Source organism: Moschus berezovskii, chromosome 2, assembly GCF_049115385.1.
Source record: "Moschus berezovskii isolate FMDL1 chromosome 2, NW_MosBer_1.0, whole genome shotgun sequence".
In the NCBI taxonomy this organism is placed as follows: Eukaryota; Metazoa; Chordata; class Mammalia; order Artiodactyla; family Moschidae; genus Moschus; species Moschus berezovskii.
The window spans coordinates 8,891,567-8,914,239 of NC_142461.1; the positions used below are offsets into that span (position 1 = coordinate 8,891,567).

Here is a 22,673-nt window from a genome sequence, read left to right on the forward strand (position 1 = left end):
TCATGGCTGCAGTCACCATCTGCAGTGATTTTGGAGCCCAGAAAAATAAAGTCAGCCACTGTTTCCACTGTTTCCCCATCTATTTGCCATGAAGTGGTGGGACCTTGTCTAACTCAATGAAACTAAGCCATGCCGTGTGGGGCCACCCAAGGTGGACAGGTCGTGGTGGAGAGGTCTGACAGAATGGTCCACTGAAGAAGGGAATGGCAAACCACTTCAGTATTCTTGCCTTGAGAACCCCATGAACAGTATGAAAAGGCAAAATGATAGGACACTGAAAGAGGAACTCCCCAGGTCGGTAGGTGCCCAATATGCTACTGCAGATCAGTGGAGAAATAACTCCAGAAAGAATGAAGAGACAGAGCCAAAGCAAAAACAACATCCAGTTGTGGGTGGGACTGGTGATGGAAGCAAAGTCCGATGCTGTAAAGAGCAATATTGCATAGGAACCTGGGATGTTAAGTCCATGAATCAAGGCAAATTGGAAGTGGTCAAACAGGAGATGACAAGAGTGAACATCAACATTCTAAGAATCAGCGAACTAAGATGGACTGGAATGGGTGAATTTAACTCAGATGACCATTATATCTACTTCTGTGGGCAGGAATCCCTTAGAAGAAATGGAGTAGCCATCATGGTCAACAAAAGAGTCCGAAATGCAGTACTTGGATGCAATCTCAGAAACGACAGAATGATCTCTGTTTGTTTCCAAGGCAAACCATTCAATATCACGGTAATCCAAGTCTATGCCCTAACCAGTAACGCTGAAGAAGCTGAAGTTGAACAGTTCTATGAAGACCTACAAGACCTTCTAGAACTAACACCCAAAAAAGATGCCCTTTTCATTATAGGGGACAGGAATGCAAAAGTAGGAAGTTAACAAACACCTGGAGTAACAGGCAAATTTGGCCTTGGAGCACGGAATGAAGCAGGGCAAAGGCTAATAGAGTTTTGCCAAGAGAACGCACTGGTCAACAACAGTTGACCCTTTTTAAAACACCCTCTTCCAACAACACAAGAGAAGACTCTGCACATGGACATCACCAGATGGTCGACACCGAAATCAGATTGATTATATTCTTTGCAGCCAAAGATGGAAAAGCTCTATACAGTCAGCAAAAACAAGACCAGGAGCTGATTGTGGCTCAGATCATGAACTCCTTATTGCCAAATTCAGACTGAAATTGAAAAAAGTGGATCACCTGGAGATCTTGTTAAATGCTGGCTTTGGTTCAGCAGGTCTGAGATGGGCCCCAGGATGCTGCATTCCTAACATGCTGCCCGGATCTGCCCCACCGGTGGTCCCTGGACCACACTGAATAACAGAGGTCTGTCTGCCTCCAGAGCCCACACTCTCAGCCATGGTGCCTCAGAACAGCTGCAGATGGTGGGAGATTTCTGAAGCTACTCAAATCTGAATCCCACCCTGGGCAGGAACGGGGAGAGCTGTCTGGACCTCAGATAGGTCAGAAGCTATTTCACAGTTTCACTTCCTCCCTTTGCCCAATAGCTCAGTGAGAGGGTTGGAGGTAGCACCTCTCTGTCTATTCCCCACCCGCCCCTCCACCCCTCAGCACAACCAGACCCCATCCTGAGTCTGCTTCTGAACCAGGGACCCGGGGTCACGTCCATTCACAGATGTCTCCGCAGTTGTCAGTCAGATCATTTTGTGGGGGACCCATTGATGGGGGTGGATTGAGAAATCTAATGTGGATGGTTGTTAGTACCAAGCTGTCAGCTGTTTCCCTGGGCCATACTGAAAATGAAAGAGAACAAAATCGACCCACCATTCTAATCTCTTAATCTGTGTGATCATTAGTTCCTGGGATGATTGGAGACCAAGCCCTTTCCTGCTCAGCCCCTGCAGATGGGCCAGGTGTCACTGCTGGAAGACGCCAATAAGGCTGCAAGTCACCGTGTGAGCACTTTAATGACTGGGAAAATCCATTTCCCTTCTTGGCAGCTTTGTGATGTTGCAACTGTGCTTCTGGGTCCTCGCCAGTCCTGATCTGTCTGTGCGCATGCTTTATTTTAAAAAGGGGAGGATGTCTCACTTGTTTCGGTGATCGCTCCTTTCTCCCTGCTGCTGCTGCTAAGTCGCTTCAGTCGAGTCCGACTCTGTGCGACCCCATAGACGGCAGCCCACCAGGCTCCCCCGTCCCTGGGATTCTCCAGGCAAGAACACTGGAGTGGGTTGCCACCTCCTTCTCCAGTGTGTGAAAGTGAAGTCGCTCAGTCGTGTCTGACTTAGTGACCCCATGGGCTACAGCCTACCAGGCTTCTCCGTCCATGGGATTTTCTAGGCAAGAGTACTGGAGTGGCTTGCCATTGCCTTCTCCTCCTTTCTCCCTAGTTGCCGCCAAAGAACTTTCTGAGGCAAACTCTCTGTCCAGTTTCCACTCTCCAGACAGTCTCCCAGTAGTTCCATTTCTTTGTCTCCTCAAACACTTCCTTTCTGTCTTGGCTGTGTTGTTTGGGGGCTCCTCAGGCTGGGGTGGGTGTCTGTGCAAGGGCGATAGCCATGGATTCTAGTTTTCTGCAGGACAGGATTCTAGAACTCTGAGACAGGGAGAAAGAGCATCTTAAGCAAAATAATAATGTCTGCCTCAAACTTGTAAATATTTTTCATTGTAAGGTTTCATGTCATTGCAGTTTGTTCAGGTGGACAAGAACAGCTTTTGTTTGAGAGAGAACTGAAGCTGTGTCTTAGGATTCGGCTGCAATTGCTCTGCCTGACTCTCCATCACTGGAGCTTTGTTGCCTGCCTCTGCAGAGCTCGGCAAAGGGACTGCTTTGTGGTCTATTGTTAGGTGTTCTTTGAATCTATAAATCATAGGCTGCTGGAAGGGAGGAGCTTCCAGAGACCATCCGGAGCTCCCTCTGTCTCTAGCATGGGCATGCATGATGCACACACACACACATGTGCGCACACAGACACATAGATACACGCACATACAGAGGATGACTGCCTGGTGCGTGTTTCCAGATCCCAGTGGGGCAGAGGCGTTTAGCTCTCGCGTCTGTTGATTCCTACAGCCACATTTTGAGTCTGTCCCAGGTTTCTCTTGCTGTGGTTCAGGCTGCCCCTGCCTACATCAGCTGCTTCACCGTCCTGGCCCATCTTTTTGGAAGCACGACCGTCCCTGCACTATTAACTTACGCATCTAGGGGATGACGAGTCGTTTCCCTTGTCTGGTCTCACATGGTTCTTGTAAAATGTGGCTTGGCAAATAGGTAATGTCTCTGGCATTAAGTCCTATCTGACTGTGAGGTTCTGGCTCTCTGCTTCTGTTTATGTTGTTTCTCTTGCTGGTTGGGCCCTTTCTGACTCCTGGCTGTAAAGGCCGTCTACTCTGTCAAAACCCACTCCTTCCCATCCACCCCATGGCTAATCAGCCATGCACTCCCTTTGACTTAGGAGTAACACTGTATCATTTTTCCTTGCTTTTTATTTAACAATCTTTCATTTTCACCTTACAAACATTTATAGATAGTCGTTGTAGAAAATCCAGAAAATATAGGTCAATACGAAGAAAAAATGACCACTAAACCACTCACTATCTGACACAACCACTGTCAATATTTTTGTGCATATCCTTCCGGTCTTTCTCCTTTAAAATACTAATAATAATCCAGTGATCTTCATGCCATATGACTTGGTGTCCTGCTTTTCCAACTAATATTATATAACAAGCATCTTTGTGTGTGTCTCTCTCTATATAGTGATATTTAGCTTATATCACTAAATACTTAGAAGCATAACTTTTTTTGGCTCTTTGGCTTGTGGGATCTTAGTTCCCCAATCAGGGATCAAACCCAGGCCACTGCAGGGGAAGCACAGAGTCCTTAACCACTGAACCCTGAGGGAATACCCAGGAAACACATTTTTCAAAAATTTATTTTTAATTGGAGGATGCTTGCTTGACAGGGTTGGTTTGTTTGCTGCCATACATCAGCATGAATTAGCCATAGGTGTATATCTGTCCCCTCCCTCTCAAAACCTCGCTTCCACTACCGATCCTTTTGCAGCCTTTCAGGTTGTTACAGAGGCCCATTCTGAGTTCCCTGAGTCATACAGCAAACTTCCATTAGCTATCTGTTTTACATATGCTAGTGCATATGTTTCCATGCTACTCTCTCCACTCATCTCACCCTCTCCTTCCTTGGAAACACGATTTTTAACACTTGTTTCATACTTTACATCTCATACTTTATCCCTTGCATGATTATTTTTAATTGGGAACAATACCTGTCAAGCCCACTGAACTGTCCAGTCAAATTAAGGAAGTGTGCAAAGAGCTAAACAAATATGAGCAATGATCATGAGTACTGTAGTACTGTTAGCTTTACCTTCCCGAGCAAATACTTTATGTATTCACAAAATGGTTGTATGCTTTCCTATTCGTGAGGGCTTCCCTGATAGCTCAGTTGGTAAAGAATCTGCCTGCAATGCAGGAGACCCCGGTTCAATTCCTGGATCAGGAAGATCTGCTGGAGAAGGGACAGGCGACCCACTCCTGTATTCTTGGGTGTCCCTTGTGGCTCAGCTGGTACAGAATCCACCTGCAAAGCAGGAGACCTCAGTTTGATCTCTGGGTTGGAAAGATCCCCTAGAGAAGGGAAAGTCTACCCACTCCAGTATTCTGGCCGGGAGAATTTCATGGACTATATAATAGTCCGTGGGGTTGCAAAGAGTCAGACACGACTGAGCGACTTTCACTTTCCTGTTCGTGAAGTTTTGCCTAGTGGTGGGTAAAACAAGCTGTCTGGGTTTAATCTTTAAAAGAGAATGTACTTGTTAATAAGTTTTTATTTTTTCCTGGTAATTTCTTGGAGGCTCTGTCCTAAGGAATTTACCTGAAATATAGAGAAGGGAGTATGTACAAAGATGTCCATGAAGGCATTATTTACAGTAGCCCCAAAGTAGAAAACACTGCCATGTCCAATTGTATGGGAGCAAGGTTAAGTAACTGATGCTGAACCTACTTGCCAGGCTCTTATATCGCTAGCTAAAATGATGTTTGCAAAGGCTTTGTAATAAAATGGAAGATGTTTATGTCACCATCACGGGAAAAAGTGAAGATGAATGAAGAAGAGTGAAAAGAAAGACCACCCAGTGGGAATGGTGGTTATAATATTTAAATGATGGGTGATTGTTTTCTTTCTCTTTGCTTTTCTGCAGTGAGCTTGCATACCTTGGTTTAATGGAAAGATAGATGGGCAGGTAGATAGGTAGTTGGATAGACAGCTAGATCAACCTTGTTTTTTAAACTATTGGAAAGGATGTAGGTGGAAGAAGGAAGTATGGGGCACAGAACCAAGCTCAAGTGAAAGGAGTGACCCAGAGATGCGAGAAAAGGGCATGGGGTTGCTGAGCCCAAACTGACCTGGAACTTTTAGGAAAAGGCTTGTACCACAAAAGGTGCATTTTAGTTTAGCTTTGGAGCAGGAAGAGTAGAGTAAGGATGGGCACCTCATTTGAATGTAGTAAGATGATGATAAAGCAAGAAACCAAAGTTACGGGTTCCTCATTTGCTCCATCTTCTGACCAGCGTGGGCGGGCCAGGCTTGGTGAAGGGGACATGAAAGCCCAGTAGGGCTTTTGAGGAACCGAGGAGTAAGAGGAACCACAGGAGACTGGAAACAACATTTTGTCATAATTTATAAAAGTGGAAGAAAACAGAATTCTGTACTGTATAAATTCGGTTGAAAATGACATCAGTTCAGTTCAGTTCACTCTCTCAGTCATGTCTGACTCTTTGCGACCCCATGAAATGCTGTACGCCAGGCCTCCCTGTCCATCACCAACTCCTGGAGTTCACCAAAACCCATGTCCATCGAGTCGGTGATGCCATCCAACCGTCTCATCCTCTGTCGTCCCCTTCTTCTCCTGCCCTTAATCTTTCCCAGCGTCAGGGTCTTTTCAAATGATTCAGCTCTTCACATTAGGTGGCCAAAGTATTGGAGTCTCAGCTTCAACATCAGTCCTACCAATGAACACCCAGCTGATCTCCTTTAGGATGGACTGGTTGGATCTCCTTGCAGTATAAGGGACTCTCAAGAGTCTTCTCCAACACCACAGTTCAAAAGCATCAATTCTTCTGTGCTCAACTTTCTTCACAGTCCAACTCTCACATCCATACATGACCACTGGAAAAACTATAGCCTTGACTAGATGGACCTTTGTTGGCAAAGTAATGTCTCTGCTTTTTAATATGCTGTCTAGGTTGGTCATAACTTTCCTTCCAAGGAGTAAGCGTCTTAATTTCATGGCTGCAATCCCCATCTGCAATGATTTTGGAGCCCAGAAAATTAAAGTCAGCCACTGTTTCCACTGTTTCCCCATCTATCTGCCATGAAGTAATGGGACTGGATGCCATGATCTTACTTTTCTGAAAGTTGAGCTTTAAGCCAACTTTTTAACTCTCCTCTTTCACTTTCATCAAGAGGCTCTTTAGTTCCTCTTCACTTTCTGCCATAAGGGTGGTGTCATCTGCATATCTGAGGTTATTGATATTTCTCCTGGAAATCTTGATTCCAGCTTGTGCTTCCTCCAGCCCAGCGTTTCTCATGATGTACTCTGCATATAAGTTAAATAAGCAGGGTGACAATATACAGCCTTGACGTACTCCTTTTCCTATTTGGAACCAGTCTGTTCCATGTCCAGTTCTAACTGTTGCTTCCTGACCTGCATACAGGTTTCTCAAGAGGCAGGTCAGGTGGTCTGGTATTCCCATCTCTTTCAGAATTTTCTATATTTTATTGTGATCCACACAGTCAAAGGCTTTGGCATAGTCAATAAAGCAGAAATAGGTGTTTTTCTGGAACTCTCTTGCTTTCTCCATGATCCATCAGATGCTGGCAATTTGATCTCTGGTTCCTCTGCCTTTTCTAAATCCTGCTTGAACATCTGGAAGTTCACAGTTCACGTATTGCTGAAACCCGGCTTGGAGAATTTTAAGCGTTACTTTACTAGCATGTGAGATGAGTGCAATTGTGCAGTAATTTGAGCATTCTTTGGCATTGCCTTTCTTTGGGATTGGAATGAAAACTGACTTTTTCCAGTCTTGTGACCACTGCTGAGTTTTCCATATTTGCTGGCATACTGAGTGCAGCACTTTCACAGCATCATCTTTCAGGATTTGAAATAGCTCCACTGGAATTCCATCACCTCCACTAGCTTTGTTTGTAGTGATGCTTCCTTGACTTCACATTCTAGGATGTCTGGCTCTAGGTGAGTGATCACACCATCATGATTATCTGGGTCGTGAAGATCTTTTTTGTACAGTTCTTCTGTGTATTCTTGCCACCTTTTCTTAATATCTTTTGCTTCTGTTAGTCCATACATTTTCTGTCCTTTATTGAGCCCATCTTTGCATGAAATGTCTCTTGGTATCTCTAATTTTCTTGAAGAGATCTCTAGTCTTTCCCATTCTATTGTTTTCCTCTATTTCTTTGCGTTGATTGCTGAGGAAGGCTTTCTTATATCTTCTTGTTATTCTTTGAAAATGACACCAATATCCTGCAGAGTTCCCCAATATTTTTTAAAAAGAACATCACGAACTTCCCAAGTGGTCCAGTGGTTAAGACTGTGTTTCCATTGCGGGGAGCATGGGTTTGATCCCCGGTCAGGGAACTAAGATCCTGCATGCCACACAGTGTGGCCAAAAGATAAAAAATAAAGTTATGGGAAAAAATTTCAGACTTTTAGAAAAGTTACAAAAAATATTACAAAGATTCATATTTATCCTTCACCCAGATTCCTCTGAGTTCAGTTCAGTTCAGTTCAGTTGCTCAGTTGTGTCCAACTCTTTGTGACCCCCATGGACTGCAGCACGCCAGGCCTCCCTTTACATCACGAACTCCCGGAGTTCACTCAAACCCATGTCCATTGAGTCAGTGATGCCATCCAACCATCTCATCCTCTGTCGTCCCCTTCCCCTCCTGCCTTCAATCTTTCCCAGCATCAGGGTCTTTTCCAGTGAGTCAGTTCTTTGCATCAGGTGGCCAAAGTCTTGGAGCTTCAGCGTAATGTTAGTGTTTTGCCCTGTTCACTTTGTGTGTACTCTCTCCCCACACACACACGCGCGCGCACGCATGCAGGTTTCAGAACTATTTGGAAATAAGTTGCAAGCATAACGCCCCTTACTCCTAAATACTTCACTGTGTATCTCCAAAAGGTTCATTCTGCTTTCCTCCGTAACCACAGTAAAACCAGAAAATTAACATTGATACAATACTATCTGATTGTATATTCACATTTTGTCAATTTTCTTGACAATTGTCCTTTATAGTAGTGATGATAATAGTAGTTGTTATTTCTGCTCCAGCATCACATCCAAGATCATGTATTGCATTTAGTTCATGTCACTTTAGTCTCCTGTAGCTGGAACGATTCCTCAGTCTTGTCTTTTCTTTCATGACCTTGATGTTTTTGAAGAGTAAAGGCCATTTATGTTGTAGTGGTGGTGGTGGTGTAGTCTCTAAGTCATGTCCAACTCTTACAACCCCACGGACTGTAGCCCGCCAGGCTCCTTCTGTCAGTGGGATTTCCCAAGCAAGAATACTGGAATGGATTGTCATTTCCTCCTCCAGGGTATCTTCTCAATCCAGGAATCGAACCTGCATCTCTTGCTTGGCAGACAGATTCTTTACCGCTGTATTACCAGGCTTCCCTTTATGTTGTAAGTTGTCCCTCAGTTTGAGTTTGTCTGATCTTTCCTCATGATTTAGTTCAGGTTTGCATTTTTGGCAAGATTACCACTGAAATGGCGTGTTAAATGGCATGTGATATCTGTTTGTCCATATTAATAGTTTTTAAAATTATATATTAATAACAACTTTATTGAGTTATAATTCACATATAATAAAATTCACTGTTTTAAAGTGTAAAATCCAGTGGATTTTCGTGTATTCCCAGAGTTGTACAGTCATTATCACAATCAATTTTAAAACATTTCATCACCCCCAAAAGACCCTATCCCCATTACTAACCATTCTCCATGTCCTTTTCCCCAGTCCATCTAACCGTTAATCTGCTTTCTGTTGGCCTGGATTTGCCTGTCCTGGATATTTCATATGAATAAAATCTGTGCAGCTTTTTATATCTGGCTTCTTCCACTCAGCACAGTGTTTCCAAGGTTCATCCATGCTGGAGCAGGTATCAGCACTGCATCCCTTTTTATGGACAAATAATATTCCATTATATAATATCTGTTTACACATTTTGTTGATTCATTCATCAGCCATTCATCAGTCAAAGAGCCTCTTGATGAAGGTGAAAGAGGAGAGTGAAAAAGCTGACTTAAAACTCAGCATTCAAAAAACTAAGATCACGGCATCCGGTCCCATCACTTCATGGCAAATAGATGAAGAAACAATGGAAACAGTGACAGATTTTATTTTCTTCAGCTCCAAAATCACTGCAGATGGTGACTGCAGCCATGATATTAAAAGACACTTACTCCTTGGAAGGAAAGTTATGACCAACCTAGACAGCATATTAAAAAGCAGAGACATTACTTTGCTGACAAAGATCTATCTCGTCAAAGCTGTGGTTTTTCCAGTAATCGTGTATGGATGTGAGAATTGGACCATAATGAAGACTGGCACCAAAGAATTGATGCTTTTGAACTGTGGTGTTGGAGAAGGCTCTTGAGAGTCCGTTGGACGGCAAGGAGATCAAACCGATCCGTCCTAAAGGAAATCAGTCCTGAATACTCATTGAAAGGACTGATACTGAAGCTCCAATACTGGTCACCTGATGAGAAGAACTGACTCATTGGAAAAGACCCTGATTCTGGGCAAGATTGAAGGTGGGAAGAGAAGGGGACGACAGAGGATGAGATGGTTGGATGGCATCACCGACTCAGTGGATGTGAGTTTGAGCAAGCTCCGGGAATTGGTGATGGACAGGGAAGCCTGGCGTGCTGCAGTTCATGGGGTCGCCAAGAGTCAGACACAACTGAGTGACTAAACAACAACATATTTTGTTGATTCACTCATCAGTCAGTGGACATTTGGGTTGTTTGCACTTAGGGGCTATTACAAATAGTGGTGCTATGCACATTCGTGTACAACTCTCTGTGTGGACATAGGTCTTCAGTTTTCTAGGGTATGTGTCAGGGTTCCCAATACTATGGCTAGCTTCAGTGACTCACCAGGATGGCTCAGAGGACCTGGCACATAGTCCTATCCCTGGCTGATTTACTGCACTGAAAGGACACAAAGCAAAATCGGCAAAGAGGAAATGTGCATGCAGGAAGCCCAGAAGGAAACCAGGCCCAGCTTGCAAGAGTGCTCTCTGGGTGGAGTCAAACAGAACACACTTCATTCGTCCAGCACTGAATTGGGACAACAGGTGTGAGACGCTGTTCACCAGGGAAGTTCATTCGAGACTTAATGCCCAGAGTTTTATTGGGGGCTGGTCATGGAAGAACCTCCTGCCTAACACGTACCAAAATTCCAGACTCCCAGAAGGAAAGCGGGTGTTCAGCATACACCCCATTGTTTGTGCCATCCGGGTGCAGTAAACCACCCTTACCCATCAGAGAATGGTGAGAACACTCACTAAACTCAAGTTCCCAGACAGCAACCAAGGGCCAAATGTGCAAGCAGGGCCTTTCTAGGGATAGAAGTCTCAGGCCTGCTGTGTTATCTCTGTTCTGTGCAGGTCTGCACTGAGAGTGCAATCGCTAGGTCACATGATACTCTGTATTTAACTTTTTATGCTAAACTGTTTTCCAAAGCAATTGCAGCCATTTTCATTTCCACCAGCAATTGATGAGGGTTCCAATTTCTTCACAGCCTGGCCAACACTTGTTATTGTCCATCTTGTTGATTACAGCCATCCTAGTGGAACTGATGGGTTTTTAAGTTGGTGAGTTGCAAGCATTTAGAACCGAAAAAGGAGGACCCATAGGGGCCAAACTGGGTTCTCTAAGAGCAGATCATACCAGGCTAAGCCCTGATTTCTCTTTAAAAGAAAAAAAAAATCTATTTTCCCTGTACTGGGACAGAGTGTTTTTTGTGTTTCAGTCCTGTCCTTCACAATATCTGTACACAAAATGGAGATGTGGAGCTTGGACTGATTGTCTGGCAGATTCCTCCCGTGTTGACAGATGACACTCAGAGAGCAGGGCGGGAGTCAGGTGAAGGGCCCCTGCTGCCGTTTCCCTGATTCTGCGTTCATCCCAGCCACTGAATATTTCTGTCCAAACTTGGGGGAGATGCAGATGACAGAGCCATCAAAGCAGGCAAAATACCCAAAACAGGCAGACACATGCACATTGAATGATAAGATCTGGTTCCAGAAAGATCCTGACAGCACAGAATGGTATGCAGAGTCCAACGACATGCAGTTATTAAGGACAAATGGCAAATCCACACCCACAAAGTCTGGTCCAGATATATCTGGACCAGGGAGAGTTTGCACTTTGGTTTCTGCTTGTTACCAAAAACCAACCTTTACAAATGGGCGATAAAGTCTGGGCATCCTGGAAAAATGCTATGATCTATGCCTGCAGTTTCAGGGGATTCAGAGCTCTGCCATCAGGGGAACTGTTGAAGGAGCTGGTATGTTCCGTGGCCAGTAGGCAGCCTAGAGTGGCTTGAGAGTTCACTTCTCCTGTGTGAAGATCTGTGGTGGGAGCGTATGAGCTGTCTTCCACATGGCCCACAGGGAAAAGCAGATTTGGATTGATTAAGAACTTTGTGAAACTCCGCGGTTGAATGAGCTGCCTGGTAAGATGGTGAGCACCCCATCACTCATGGTGTTCAAAGAGAGATTGCTTAGCCTTTTATTAAGGAATTTGCATGGGGCAAGAGGTGGCCGGGTCACCTTTCAGGCCTTAGAACTGCCTAAACCGGAAGCCAGGGACCGTCCATTTCTAAAGCCAAGCCCAGGGGTTGCCCAAGGCACACAGCACTAGTTCCAGGGTCATCCTCTTGTGTCCTCACGATCCTACATGTCCATCAGGATATTTGGGTGCCCGTGAAGCTCCCCTTGGGGCTTCCCTGGTGGCTCATATGGTAAAGAATCCACCTGCAGTGTGGGAGACCTGGGTTCGATCCCTGGGTTGGGAAGATCCCCTGGAGGAGGGCATGGCAACTCACTCCAGTATTCTTGCCTGGAGAACCCAATGGACAGAGGATCCTGGCGGGCTGTAGTCCATGGGGTCGCAAGAGTCAGACACAACTGAGTGACCAAGCACAGTATGCACCCAGGAGCTCCCCTTGAGACACACGCCTTTTCCTGAGCCGTTCTGTTACTTAGAAGACACACCCTCTTTTAGATTTCCACTGAGACTTGAAAGTAGATAAGCGGTTGGCAGGGAAGTGGAGGGAGGGGACTGGGGAGCACTCCCATAATGACTGCACCCCAAACTGCGGCAAGCACAGGACAGGCCACCTGGTAGGTTAGGGCGGGTGGGGAAGAGAAGTGAAGACTGCCTGGCTGTGACCTTTCCCCATCACCCCTGCTCATCCAGTGCCTGGGCTGGCGACCTGAGGTGCAGACATTCGGCTGAGCTTTCAAGGGTCTGTGTGCCCTTGGGCACATGTGTGTGTGACCGAGCAGCTCTGATTGCCTTCTGAATCCTGTCCCAGTGACACTGGGATTGTGTGTGCCTTCCTTCCCCTCCGTTGATGGAGAGGACTGTGAGAACAGGCCATGATCCAAACATCCCCACGTCCCTGCAGTGACAGCTCCTTTGAGAACAAGTGGATACCTATGTATGGTTCTCTTAATTACTCCTGCACACCCACTTCCCTCCCTCTCTAGTAGGCGGGGCCTGGGGTGGGGCTCGGTCCTCCCCCTCGCGACATCCGCTCCTGCTCTCCTGCTGCCATTTATGTTGGAACAGCCTCCTGCTGCTCCCCTACCCAGCCACCTCCCCCACGACTTAATTGAGGCCCCCCCAGAATAAGAGAGCCTGAGGGAGGAGGCTGGTCTCCCTTAAGCACTCATACCCGGCAATTAGTTTCCCTTATTGCCAATTCAAGATAAGTAGAAAATAACAGAGGAATGGAACCAGGACCCAAAGCCTGTGCCAAGTGCTCGGCATGCATTACCATGACATTCACATGTGTGTCCCATGGGAAGCCACATGGCAGGCCAAGCATGGAGGTGGGGTTTGCCAGCCTGGGAGTTGAAAGGGCCGCACACCCACCACCAGTCCTGGTGACTGTGCCTCCCTGACCGCCTTCCATCTCGAGCCTCAGTTTCATCATCTCTGAAGTGGAGAGAGAATATTAGATTATTCTAGTATCATGATTTCATGGAGAGCGCAGGTCATAGACATGGCATGTCTGCCCTCTGGGTCTGTGTGTTTGGGCCCCAGTGGTGAGCATGGCAGCAGTTACTGTCTAGGTGTGCCTGGAAGACATGGCTTGGCACCAGGAGTGGCAGAGCACGGAGAGTGCAGGTGGCATTGTCCAGAAAGACAGAGCTGAAGCAGGAAGGTGGGCCGGGAGACCGAAGGAGAAAAGCAGAAGGGTGCCAGACAGTGTCTGGAAGTGAGCCGAGAAGTAGAAATAAACACACACAGTAGACCAGTGGTTCTCAGGTGTGGCCCATGGACCATGCGGAGTCTCTTAGCCAAAAATCCCAGGTCCCACCCCAGACCTGCTGGATCAGAAACTCAAAGATGGGGCCCAACAGCCTGTTTTAACAAGCTCCCCAGGTGACGCAGATGCAGTCCAAGTCTAGGAACTAACAAGGTGGCTGAGGGGAGGGGTGGATGGACGAGGCTTTGGAGAACCCAAGGGGTATTTTAAAGGCTGAGCAGGAAGGAGGACTTGTGTTTATCGATCACTTGCTGTGTCAGGTCGAAACTGGGCATTTCCAGTTACTTGCTTTCATTTAAACCTTTCAGGATTGTGGCAGAGCAGGCCTTGTATTCCCATCTCAGAGATGAGACAGCTGAGGCTTAGAGACTTTTAGTCGCTTGCCAAAATCAAAGAGAGAGTGGCAGAGAGAGAATTAGAACCCAGGCCTCCCTGGCCCAGAAGCCTGAGTTCCTTCCACTAGTCCAGGCTGCCTCCCACCTACCTGTCTCTCAGGAGTGCCTCCACCGCCTGGCCTGGCCCCTTCCTCAACCCCATGGTCATCCCAGAGCGCTGCGCAGCTGTCCTCCTCCTTCATCCTGCCATCAAAAGCAAAAGGCAGAGCTGGGGACAAACTGTCACCTTGCGTCCCTCCAGCCTCAGTGCTAAGCACAGTGAGGGGACAGAGGTGCTTCTGTGATGCTACCAAGGGGCTGACATAATTGACCTAATGATAGTGTTCATGGTAAAGATCCTGCCTGCCAGTGCAGGAGAGATGTAAGAGATTCAGATTCGATCCCTGGGTCAGGAAGATCCCCTGGAGAAGGGAATGGCAACCCACTCCAGTATTCTTGCCTGGAAAATCCCATGGACAGAGGAGCCTGGCGGACTACAGTTCATAGGGTCGCAAAGAGTCAGTCATGACTGAAGTGACTTAGCATAGGAAGAACTCATGCACACACTGGGAGACAAGGCTGACAATTACTCATTGCCAAGACCTGTGCAGGGTGCTTTAGGGAAACTGAAGCAAAGAAAGTATAGTTTAATGGCTTTCAAGAGTTCATGGTTCAGAGCCAGTGAATTGAAAACTAACAGTGACCTGCTGGGGTGCTTGGAGGCCTGGGACAGCCAAGCCAAGTGTCGGAGGAGTTCAAGGAGACTCCTGCAGTGACTTCAGGAAACAGACTTAAGACTTCGGGGCCAGAGGGCATGTGCTCAAGTCCTGGCATTCTCACTGACTCAGTGGGTAACCCCAGGCAGGTTACCTCCTCTCTTGACCTGTCTCCTTATCTACAAAACGGGAGTTCATCCCTCCCTCAGGGGATGGTTCTATTAGATTCTAACAGACATCCCTTGGGGAGTTTCACTTCCTTCTCTTCAAAGGGTCACTTTAAGTCCAAGAAAGCTTCATGGAGGAGGTGTCTTTCCACGGTGGCACTCACATCCGGATGGCCAGAAGGTACTTAGTATCACTTGTGTCATCTCTGCAGAATCTGTGGGTAGACACAGGATGTGTGGGGTGGTCTGAGGAGAATGGTCTTCCAGGTGTAACTATGAAAATGATGGTGAGAGGAAGTTGTCTTCCTCAGTGTGGAAGATTGCTTTCGTAATGTGGTTTCAAATCCCGCTGCAGGGCGCGAGGCCGTGTGGCCAGCCCGTGCTGCCGCAACTCTGCACGCTCAGCCTGTTTCTTCTCTTCCTTACAGATGATGCAGTTCGCCTGGCAGAGCTACAAGCGCTACGCGATGGGAAAAAATGAGCTCCGGCCCCTCACGAGAGACGGCTACGAGGGCAACATGTTCGGTGAGCTGACCTCGGGAGACCCCCTGCCCCTGGGGGCTGAGCAGTGTCCCTGCTCGGGGACAGTTTTATTGTTGGCATTTTTGCCTCCTGAGCGGTGTCCCTCTTTCCCCAGACCTGGAGGCTCCGAAGTGTGAGTTCCCTTCAGGGTTGTCTAGGTTGCTGAGCCTTCTAGGTTTGAGGGAAACCCACATGCTTCTCCCTCACCTCACACTCTTCTTTCAATGCACCTGTTGTTAATTTTCAGAGCAGACAGACTTGGAAATGTGAGTGGGGACAGTGAGTGATGGACATGGGTTTCCACAGGGAAGTCGTGCAGATCTGAAGGACACAGAGGATGGGGTTTAAATCCACTTCTTCAAGCAACTGTGAAATGATCTGGGGTGTTTGCCTAGAGAAACCAGACATGCCTCTGATAAACTGGGCACACACACTGCCTTGGGGGTCTTGGGGGCGTGTCTGTTGCCAGCCGGCTTGGTGAACACACAGTCACGTTAGGAAGCCCCATGGGTGCCACCGCGTGTTGGCAGCTTGAGTTTGACCTGCAGCCTCACTGCCCGACCTCTCTGCCCTTTGCTGCTATGAGATCCTCTTCACCCAGAGCCTCAAAAGCCCCTCTCAGCTGGAAAGTCTGCAGAGTGCCTCATTGCGGGCACAGCTTCAGGTTTCAAATGTAATTCTTGGACAAACTGCCAGCTCCCTTCTCTGCAGGCCTTTCGTGTGAGAAGATGCTGGAGGCACGGGGCTTTCTTCTTCCCTGAGAGACAGGAGCTATTTGGGTAGGGTGGGGTTGGAGACAGAAACTCCTCACCTGTATTTCCCACTCCTCAGAAGCACAGACTCCTGACACCAAGAACCAAAGACCTAAGTCAGATGAAATTCTCCAGAAAAATTTCAAAAGCAGGTTTACAAAGAAAAGCCTTCCATGCGTATTTGTGTTACGTGAAAAGAGACCCAGGATCTACGCCAGGCAGCATCCTGACCCTTCTGGCTGTTCAGACAGTTTGCTTCCCTTGGGTAGGAGGGTGTGATTTGGGGTGAATCTTGCTTTTTTTCCCCTGATTATGATAGGCATGTAGGGGATAAGAGAAAGTATCAAAAGAGTAAAGCTGGCAAAAGATAACTCATTCCACCACACAGATGCAGCCTCTGTGGACGTCTTGCTTTGTTGTTGTTCAGTTGCTCAGTCGTGTCCGACTCTTTGAGACCCCATGGACTGCAGCACTCCAGGCTTCCCTGTCCATCACCAACTCCCAGTGCCTGCTCAGACTCATGTCCATCGAGTCAGTGATGCCATCCAGCCATCTCATCCTCTGTCATCGCCTTCTCCTCCTGCCTTCTGTCTTTCCCAGCATCAGGGTCTTTTCTAATGAGTCAGCTCTTCACATCAGGTGGCCAAAGTATTGGAGCTTCAGCTTCAGCATGGTCCTTCCAATGAATATTCAGGATTGAATTCCTTTAGGATTGACTGGTTTGATCTCCTTGTAATCCAAGGGACTCTCAAGAGTCTTCTCCAACACCACAGTTCAAAAGCATCAATTCTTTGGCACTCAACCTTCTTTATGGTCAAACCCTCACATCCATACATGACCACTAGAAAAACCATAGCCTTGACTAGATGGACCTTTGTTGACAAAGTAATGTCTCTGGTTTTTAACATACTATGGCTTATTTCCTTTCAATCTTTCCTTAGTATTCTCTTCCGTCTTCTCTATATAATATTATATTCCTTCTTTTTTTAGCTTAATGTTACATCATGTGTTTCCTTAACTCATGTAAAATTTTTCATAAAGAATATTTTTAATGGGGAGACTTCTCTAGTGGTCCAGTGGTTAAGACTTTGCACTTCCATGGCAGGGGGCACAGGTTCAATCTCTGGTCGGGCAGCTAATATATTCTGCATGCCATGTGGTATGGCCAAAAACAAAAAAGAATATTCTTATTGGATACAATTATTGCATTGATGTGCCATAATTCATTTAACCATTCCACTGATGTTGGGCAAATGTTCTTTCCAATTTTTCACCAATAGAAATAGCACGTTATTACCATCTTTGTGCACAAAATGTTGTCTTAGGACAGGTTTGGAGAGAGGACTCCTGAGTTGGAAAGAGGAAGGCAGATGTTTCTTTAACCTCAAATATGAAATGTGTGAATTCCAGTTTTGGAGGCTAACTGCCTTCCCTGCCCAGATCATGGACCTTCCCCAATACCCACATCAGCCCTGGGGAAAGATGACTAGTGTGGCTCTCATCAGAGTTGTTAGAGCTTTGGTTACTAGTGTCATTGAGGGAAGTAATCCTTTCCTCTCTGCACAGGGTGCAAATATTCAGGAAATTGGTGGAGGTGGACGGGAGGCTGTTGATTTCTGAAACTGCAGAGCATGGGCTTAGCTACTGCTGTGACCACTCATGGGGATAGAGGGAGCACCCATAGGGAGCACTACTGGGAGGAACTGGGCTGAACCAAGTCCCATTTTATGAAATTCCTCAGGGCCTGTGATGCACATCTCAACCCTCCAACCCCTTTCCCATCACGGAGCCTGAGGGAGAGAGGGCAGCCTGGAACGATGCAAAGAAACCTGGATCTTAAACCAGGAGACCTGGGTGCAAGTCCTCACTCTGCCCTGAACTATCTGTGTGTCCAAGTCCAAGTAACTTGACCTCTCTGGGCTCCTGTTCATTCGTCTTTCACACTCAGGTTGCTATGCGAGGGTGCAAGAACACCCTGAACAAAGGGCCAAGTATATAGGAGTGATTTAAGATTTCCAGTGTAATAAATGTGGTTGGCAGTTGCCCAGGTGAGCCCACGGTGGGTGCTGAGGTCCCCTCTCTCCCATGAGCAGCCTTGGCAAGGCCCTGGGTGTCCCGTCACCCCATGTCCGCAGCAGTCCTGGCAGTGAAGCGAGGCCTGCCTTCTGCAGCCAGCAGTTGAGCCGCAGTGGGCGGCTGTCTCCTTGGAAAAGAGGACATGCAGGGCCCCAGGCACTGGCCAAGGAGAAACTAGCCTTGGTTTCTTGCTCTGTCACTCAGCAGCTGCTTGTTTAGCTGCTTGTTTAGCACGTCTGGCCCTAACTGCTGGGGACGCAGGGGTAAATGGTACAGCGATAACTCTACCAGCTCTGCCAAGATGTACACTGGGAATCCTTCCTTGGGGCCCCTCTGGGGTCATCTAAATGCTCTCAGAATGAGGGGCAACTAGAGGGGATCAACAGTCCTTCTCTGGCTTGCGTTCTGGACCCCCGGAGCCCAGCAAGTTCAGACTGACTTCACTACTTCCTATCTGAGTGACCCTGGGCAAGGTATTTCTCTCTGAGTCTGAGTTCTCTGTAAAGTGGAACTAATGATAACATTATCCCAGGGGCTTCCCCAGTGTCCCAGTGGTTAAGAATCTGCCTGCCAATGCAGGGAACATGGGTTTGATCCCTGGTCTGGGAAGATCCCACACGCCACAGAGCAACTAAGCCCATGTGCCTACTGAGGCCACACTGTAGAACCCATGAGCCCCAGCTACTGAAGCCCACACACCTAGAGCTCATGCTTCGAAACAGGAGATGCCCCTGCTCTCTGCAACTAGGTAAAGCCTGAGTGCAGCAATGAAGACCCAGCACAAGCCCACCCCCGAAAACAGTAAATAAATCTTTTTTTTTTTAAAAAAAAAAAGGAAAACATTACCCCAGCCCAGCCCAGGGCTTCCCGACAGAACTGTCTTAATAGGTTGTAGTTATGCTTATCATTGCCGCAAATGGATCTGATGACACAGAGGCTTATGGGAACACCCCCGGAGGAGGAGGGTTTCAGGGCATTTGAGAAGCCTGGAGGAGGTTCTAGTTTGGGTTGGACCCACGAGGGACTTGGAAGCCTGACTATTCTAGAAGGTAGGAGATGAACTGGCCTGAATTAAGCTGCTTGTCATACCACTGCTACTTTTGCTGGACTCATACGGGCTTATGGGTGGCATCATTCCTGGGCTCTGGCAGCCTCTGTCATCAGTCACCTCACTGGAAGCTGAGCCCTGCAGGCCCTGGTCAGCTGTCGGCCGTCCCCACCCTGCTCTGCCCAGCTGGGTGGATGTTCGGGGTCCCTGAGTTGCATCCTGGTGTGTGTGGGTCTGGCGTGGGCTCAGACATCTTCCTCCCCAGACCTGCAGGACCAGGAGAGTTGCATATGGGGAGGACTAACAGGTTCACGCCGGTGCCTGGCTCTGCAGGATTTGCAGGGGCTACAGCGAGGACATCGGATGCGGAGTCTGGGCTCCATATGGGGTGGTTCACCTAACTGAATTTCTCCTCCCTGCCGCCCGTGTGTCCCTTCCCGAATCTGTTGTCACTTGGAGAGTCAGACCTCTGGGTGAGGCACCACTCAAGTTAGCTTTTGTGTCCTGAGCAATTGAGTGTTAAAGTGGCTTTTAATTCACCACAGTCCTGCTCTGCAGATCCTGCCAGAAAATGCCCTCAAGACCCTAGTGCTAGTTGCCAGCAGGGAGGACATGGCCTGTTCCTCACGGGAACAGCCGGCACACAGTGGCGATGCTCTCAGCACTGTGAAGTCACAGAGGTGAGCCCGCCACTTGAAGAGCATATTCGAGGAGGGGAGTGTAGAGGAACCTGCCATAAAGCTGCTGCTGGGGATGCTATAAAGTATAGCGACTCGCTCAGTACTCAGAGGCCCAGCCTCCTTCCCTGTAAAAGGGGCTGCTGCTAGAACCTGGGGCAATATTAAAGAAGTCAGCTGAAGAGCACAGACTCTGAAACCAGACGGCTTGGGCTCGCATGCTACCCTGCCACTTCCCAGCTGTGTGACCTTAGGCAAGTTTCTTAACCTTCCTGGGCCTCAGTTTCCAGCTGTGAAGTGGGGTCTGTCATGTCGACTCACAGGATTGTTTTGAGAACTGAATGTGTTAATACGTGAGAAGCGCTTGTATCCACGCCTGGCTCACAGGAAGCATCCTTCAGTTCAGCCGCTATGAGGATGGCGTGAGACCCATAGGACAGTGTGCACTTCTCCCACTTTGACTGGGCTGTGACCACGTGTCTTGGACTCAGGGACCCACACGAGGACTCCAGGGCTTTCCCAGCCCTGATCCCTCCTGTCCTGTTCCCCGCAGCCCTCGAGTGCCCATGGCAGATCATGAGTGGGCAGGCCGCTGGTAGGCAGTGTGCCTCTCACCCTTTCATTTAAGTAGCTTACAGTGGAATTTTTAACAGGGAAGAGTCACGGGAAGGTTAGGGTTCAAGAATGTGGAGTAACTTGGCCTCCTGCCAGCAGAAGGGTTTCCAAGAGAGTACTGAGGCCTCCACTCGGTGCCAGCTGCCAGCCTTGAAGCACTTAGTGAGCATTAATCCTCCCAGAAGAGCAGTCGTAAAACCTTCATTCTCCCTCAGCAGTGGGGGAAATCAGTGCTGGAAACAGAGTCTTGGGAGGCCCTTTGATGGCAAGTCCAACTCCTTCATCTTAGATATGGGGAAACCAAGCCCACAGCAGGGAAGGCACTTGCCCAGGGTGACACAGCAGGCTAACTTTAGGTCTGGAATTTGAACTCTGGAGGCCAGAGTCGCAGCTCTGTGCTCTTTTCACCACCCACTCTGAGATTAGCCCAATTGACAGAGCAAGGCCTGTGGTCCTGGGCAGATCACCACCAGGAGCTGGGCTTTCTCAGAACTCTAGCAAGAGTGAATTGTCAGGAGGTGCATGATTTAGGGACCAAGAGCCCACCTGCTTCCTGCACATGTATCACACCTGGCACTGTCGCTGCTTTCTCTCATGTCCTGCTCACAGCTCCGCTAAGGTATGAATTACCCACTTATCCCCATTTCACAGATGAGGAAACTGAGGCCTGAAAAGTTTTAGGACTTGCTTAGTCATACAGTAATCAAGCAGAGACTTGATCACAGCTCCATCAGATTCCAAAGCCCGGTCCACAAACCACCAATACTGCCCTGTCTCCCAGTGACCACATGGGCATCTGTAGAGAAGGGAACGGAGCCAGGGGATAGTCTCCAGGTGGTGGTATTGCTTCTTCTGCTCCACTGCCCTCAGGGAAGCCCAGAAAGACCTGTATTTCAGGTCAGGGTCTGCAGCCACCCATCCGAAGGCATCATGACTTTTTAGACATCAGTTAACTATACAGGGCCTGGGAAAAACATTAAGATTTCCCTCTTATCTCCCACCATAGGCAAATATTTTATCTCTGCCCAACAGTCTAAAAACACCTACTTGCAAAACATGCTATTGGCTGTCAGCATGATGGATTTGATGAACCATGGATTTGAGAACCAGGCCAGCCTGAGTTTGAATCCCAGATCTGCCACTTACTAATCATGTGATGTTGGGCCAGATTCTTAAACTCTGTGCACCTCAGTTTCTCCATCTATACCATGAGGATAATGCCTCCTTCACCCAGCAGTGGTGAGGATTAGATGAAAGTTGATGTGTGGAAAACCTGCCCATATGCTTAAATAAACTTGCCTATATGCACTCATTAACTGTAAGCTACTGCCGTTATTATTGTGTCTATTGTAAAATAATTGTGAGAATAATTACATCCCAAGGAAAACAACAGTGCCTGGCACACAGTAGGCTCTCGATAAATATTATCAAGTGAATGAATTGCCCCCTGCAGTCTCTGCCTGCCCTGTTTTCCCTGAAGCCCTTCTTCCTGGCCCTGCTGTGCGCGCATCCTCTGCAGCTGCCTTGACCTCCCCCATCACCAAGTGCATTAGAGTCAGCAGGCTGACCCTGAAAGAGCAGCAGTCCTGCTTAGTCAGCGGCTCTGATCGTGGGCATCTTATCTTTGGAGGATAGAGATGCTTGTGTGGCCAGAATCTCTGAGCCGGCCCCGGGTGACCGTGAGAGCCCGGACTGGATTTTGCCTCCACCTGGTGAATCCTTGATAGAACTGCCCAACCAGATCCCCATTTCAAGGGATGATTTATGGCTTTGGGTGAGTCAAGAGCTAAAATGAACACAGCACGATTTTCAGATCACAGCCCAGGAATATTTGGCCTTGGCAGAGAGGGGGGAAAAAAAGCATCTCTGCCTTGTAAACAGAGCAAATATGATGTTGAAGAGGGAATCAATCCAGGCCCCAAGATGTCATTTTTACAATTGTGCTGAGGCGTGTGACTTAGCAGTGCCTTCCACAAAAGGTTCACAGCCTCTCTCACACACACACTGCAGTGTGGCTGCCAGGGGAGTTGCACACTTTGCAGATCGTTTGGGGAAATCAGTCATTTCCCCACTTTCCATGGATCTCCACATTGTTTCCATGGATCTCTGAGTCTGTTTCTGGGTGGCAGCAGTTTTGACTTTGGAGCTGTGCCCAGGTTC

General features: G+C 47.8%; 1 protein-coding gene across 2 annotated transcripts in view; it reads left to right on the forward strand.

Moving 5' to 3' along the window:
• Positions 1-22,673, forward strand: part of MAN1C1 (mannosidase alpha class 1C member 1) — a 155,652-nt gene that overhangs the window by 51,284 nt on the left and 81,695 nt on the right. For both annotated transcript variants that reach the window (XM_088843616.1, XM_055398634.2), the window contains exon 2: positions 15,252-15,348. In XM_088843616.1, the coding sequence (XP_088699742.1) occupies positions 15,252-15,348 (97 nt within the window). The remainder of the gene's footprint in view (positions 1-15,251; positions 15,349-22,673) is intronic.